The sequence below is a fragment of the Mesoplodon mirus genome (genome assembly GCF_964341445.2).
Source record: "Mesoplodon mirus genome assembly, chromosome: 10".
NCBI classification, from domain to species: domain Eukaryota; kingdom Metazoa; phylum Chordata; class Mammalia; order Artiodactyla; family Ziphiidae; genus Mesoplodon; species Mesoplodon mirus.
Genome location: NC_138986.1, coordinates 48,902,527 through 48,904,687, shown reverse-complemented (window position 1 = coordinate 48,904,687; position 2,161 = coordinate 48,902,527). Strand labels below are relative to the sequence as shown.

The following is a 2,161-nucleotide window of genomic DNA, read 5'->3' as shown; positions in this document are numbered from 1 at the left end:
TCAACATTTTAAACATACAAAAAAATCACAGAACATTGCAGATCGTGTTTAGTACAGAAGGTTCTTGAACTTTTATCAATACAGTGGCTCTTGGCTTTGCTGACAATGAAGAGTTCTATGGTTTGTTTAAAAAACAAACAGTTTAAAACTACCACACTTCAACTAAAAAGGATCCAAAACACTTCTCATGCCAGCTGACCCCCCCCCACTTTTCCACAGCTAAGAATGGTAGCGGGATGCTATGTCTCTATATACAGAAACAAGACAACCTGAAGCTAAATGGATGCCCACTGCAGTGTCCACAGGCCCAGCCCCACAGTGCACACCCTGAGCTATGGCCCCTCCGGAAGGCATTGCTCCCTACAGCCTCCACACCAAGCAAAGAGCGTCAAGAGTGTGTCTCGGTTGCTTTGTTCTATAGATATGTATAGCTGAGAACTCGGGATTCCTAGCCAATGACCATAGAGTTAACACACCACCTCACAAATTAAAAAAAAAAAGAAAATGCCAGAAACATCTTTAAATGCTTTGTCACACCAACAGCAAAGTGCACAGAGTGAGGAGAACACGAGAGCCTTTTCATTTTAAAAATGTTTGGAAATATGTACAACTTTGATACAGTTTCCGGGTGCTCCAGACACCCATGGCCACTCCATGTAAACCACTGACAATTGCTAGAGCACTTTGAGAGACTACGATATGATCATGATCCAACTGGGTAATTAAACCTAACAAGGGCAGCAGACACGTCCCGTGTGAGACATGTGTCAATCACGGTGCCTCCCTACTCTAAGGTATTCACAAGGAGACACATCAACAGGTTTTCTTTATTCATCCTCCTCCTCCTCCTCCTCCTCTTCTTCGTCCTCGTCTTCTTCCTCTTCCTCTTCCACCTTTTTCCGGGCAACTTTAGCAGGACCCTTGACGCCATCAAACTTCCCTATAGACTTATACTCTGCGACATCCTTCTCGTATTTCTCCTTCAGCTTTGCTGCCTTGTTGATGTATGGCTGCTTCTCGCTGTCACTCAGATTATTCCACATCTCACCCAGCTTCTTTGCCACATCCCCCATAGAGATGCCAGGGTTTGTAGATTTTATCTTGGGGCGGAATTCAGAACAGAACAGGAAAAATCCAGACGGTGGCCTCTTGGGAGCATTTGGGTCCTTCTTCTTCTTGCCTCCCTTAGCTGGTCCGTAATCCTTCATTTCCTGATCATAGTGCACTTTATCTGCCTTTGCCATTTCGTCAAATTTAGACTTCTCTTTCCCAGACATTGTCTTCCACCTCTCAGAGCATTTCTTGGAAAATTCTGCAAAATTGACAGGGACCTCGGGGTTTTTCTTCTTATGTTCCTCTCTGCACGTCTGCACAAAGAAGGCATAAGCAGACATCTTGCCCTTTGGTTTCTTGGGATCACCTTTACCCACCTTGACTGTATTGTTCGCTAGTCTGGGCAGCGCAGGGCACGACGCGCGGCTCAGCTCTCCACAGCCTCGCGCTAGCTGCCTGCACGAGAGCTGCCTTGTTTTTGGTTTTTTGGGGTTTTTTTTTTTTTGCGGTACACGGGCCTCTCACTGCTGTGGCCTCTCCCGTTGCGGAGCACAGGCTCCGGACGCGCAGGCTCAGCGCGGCCATGGCCCACAGGCCGAGCTGCTCTGTGGCACGTGGGACCTTCCAGGACCATGGCACGAACCCGCGTCCCCTGCATCAGCAGGCGGACTCTCAACCACTGCGCTACCAGGGAAGCCCACATGTATCTTTTTGAATTAGCGTTTTTGTTCTTCCTGGATACATACCCAGGAGTGTATTGCTGGATCATATGGTAGCTCTAATTTTATTTTTTTAAGGAACCTCCATATTGTTTTCTATAGTGACTGTACCAATGTACATTCCCAGTATAAGAGGGCTCCCTTTTCTCCACACCCTGTCCAGCATTTATTATTTGTAGACTTTTTGATGATGGCTATTCTGACAGGTGTGAGGTGATAACTCATTGTAGTTTTGATTTTCATTTCTCTAATAATTACTGATGTTGAACATCTTTTCATGTGCCTATTGGCCATCTGTATGTCTTCTTTGGAGAAATGTCTTTTTAGCTCTTCTGCCCATTTTTTGATTGGGTTGTTTGTTTTTTCAATATTGATTTGTATGAGCTGTT

The 2,161-nt window shown here is 45.6% G+C and overlaps 1 protein-coding gene across 1 annotated transcript; it reads right to left on the bottom strand.

Moving 5' to 3' along the window:
• Positions 1 to 422: 422 nt before the first annotated feature.
• On the bottom strand, positions 423 to 1,520 carry LOC309811014 (high mobility group protein B3-like). The gene has a single exon (XM_082633462.1). It carries the CDS (start codon positions 1,392 to 1,394, stop codon positions 828 to 830), a length of 567 nt encoding a protein of 188 aa, XP_082489588.1. The 5' UTR covers positions 1,395 to 1,520; the 3' UTR covers positions 423 to 827.
• Between the last annotated feature and the right edge of the window lie 641 nt (positions 1,521 to 2,161).

Excerpts from the sequence above, each read along its gene's own strand:
- LOC309811014 (XM_082633462.1), bottom strand. The coding sequence starts at position 1,394 with ATGTCTGCTTATGCCTTCTTTGTGCAGACGTGCAGAGAGGAACATAAG.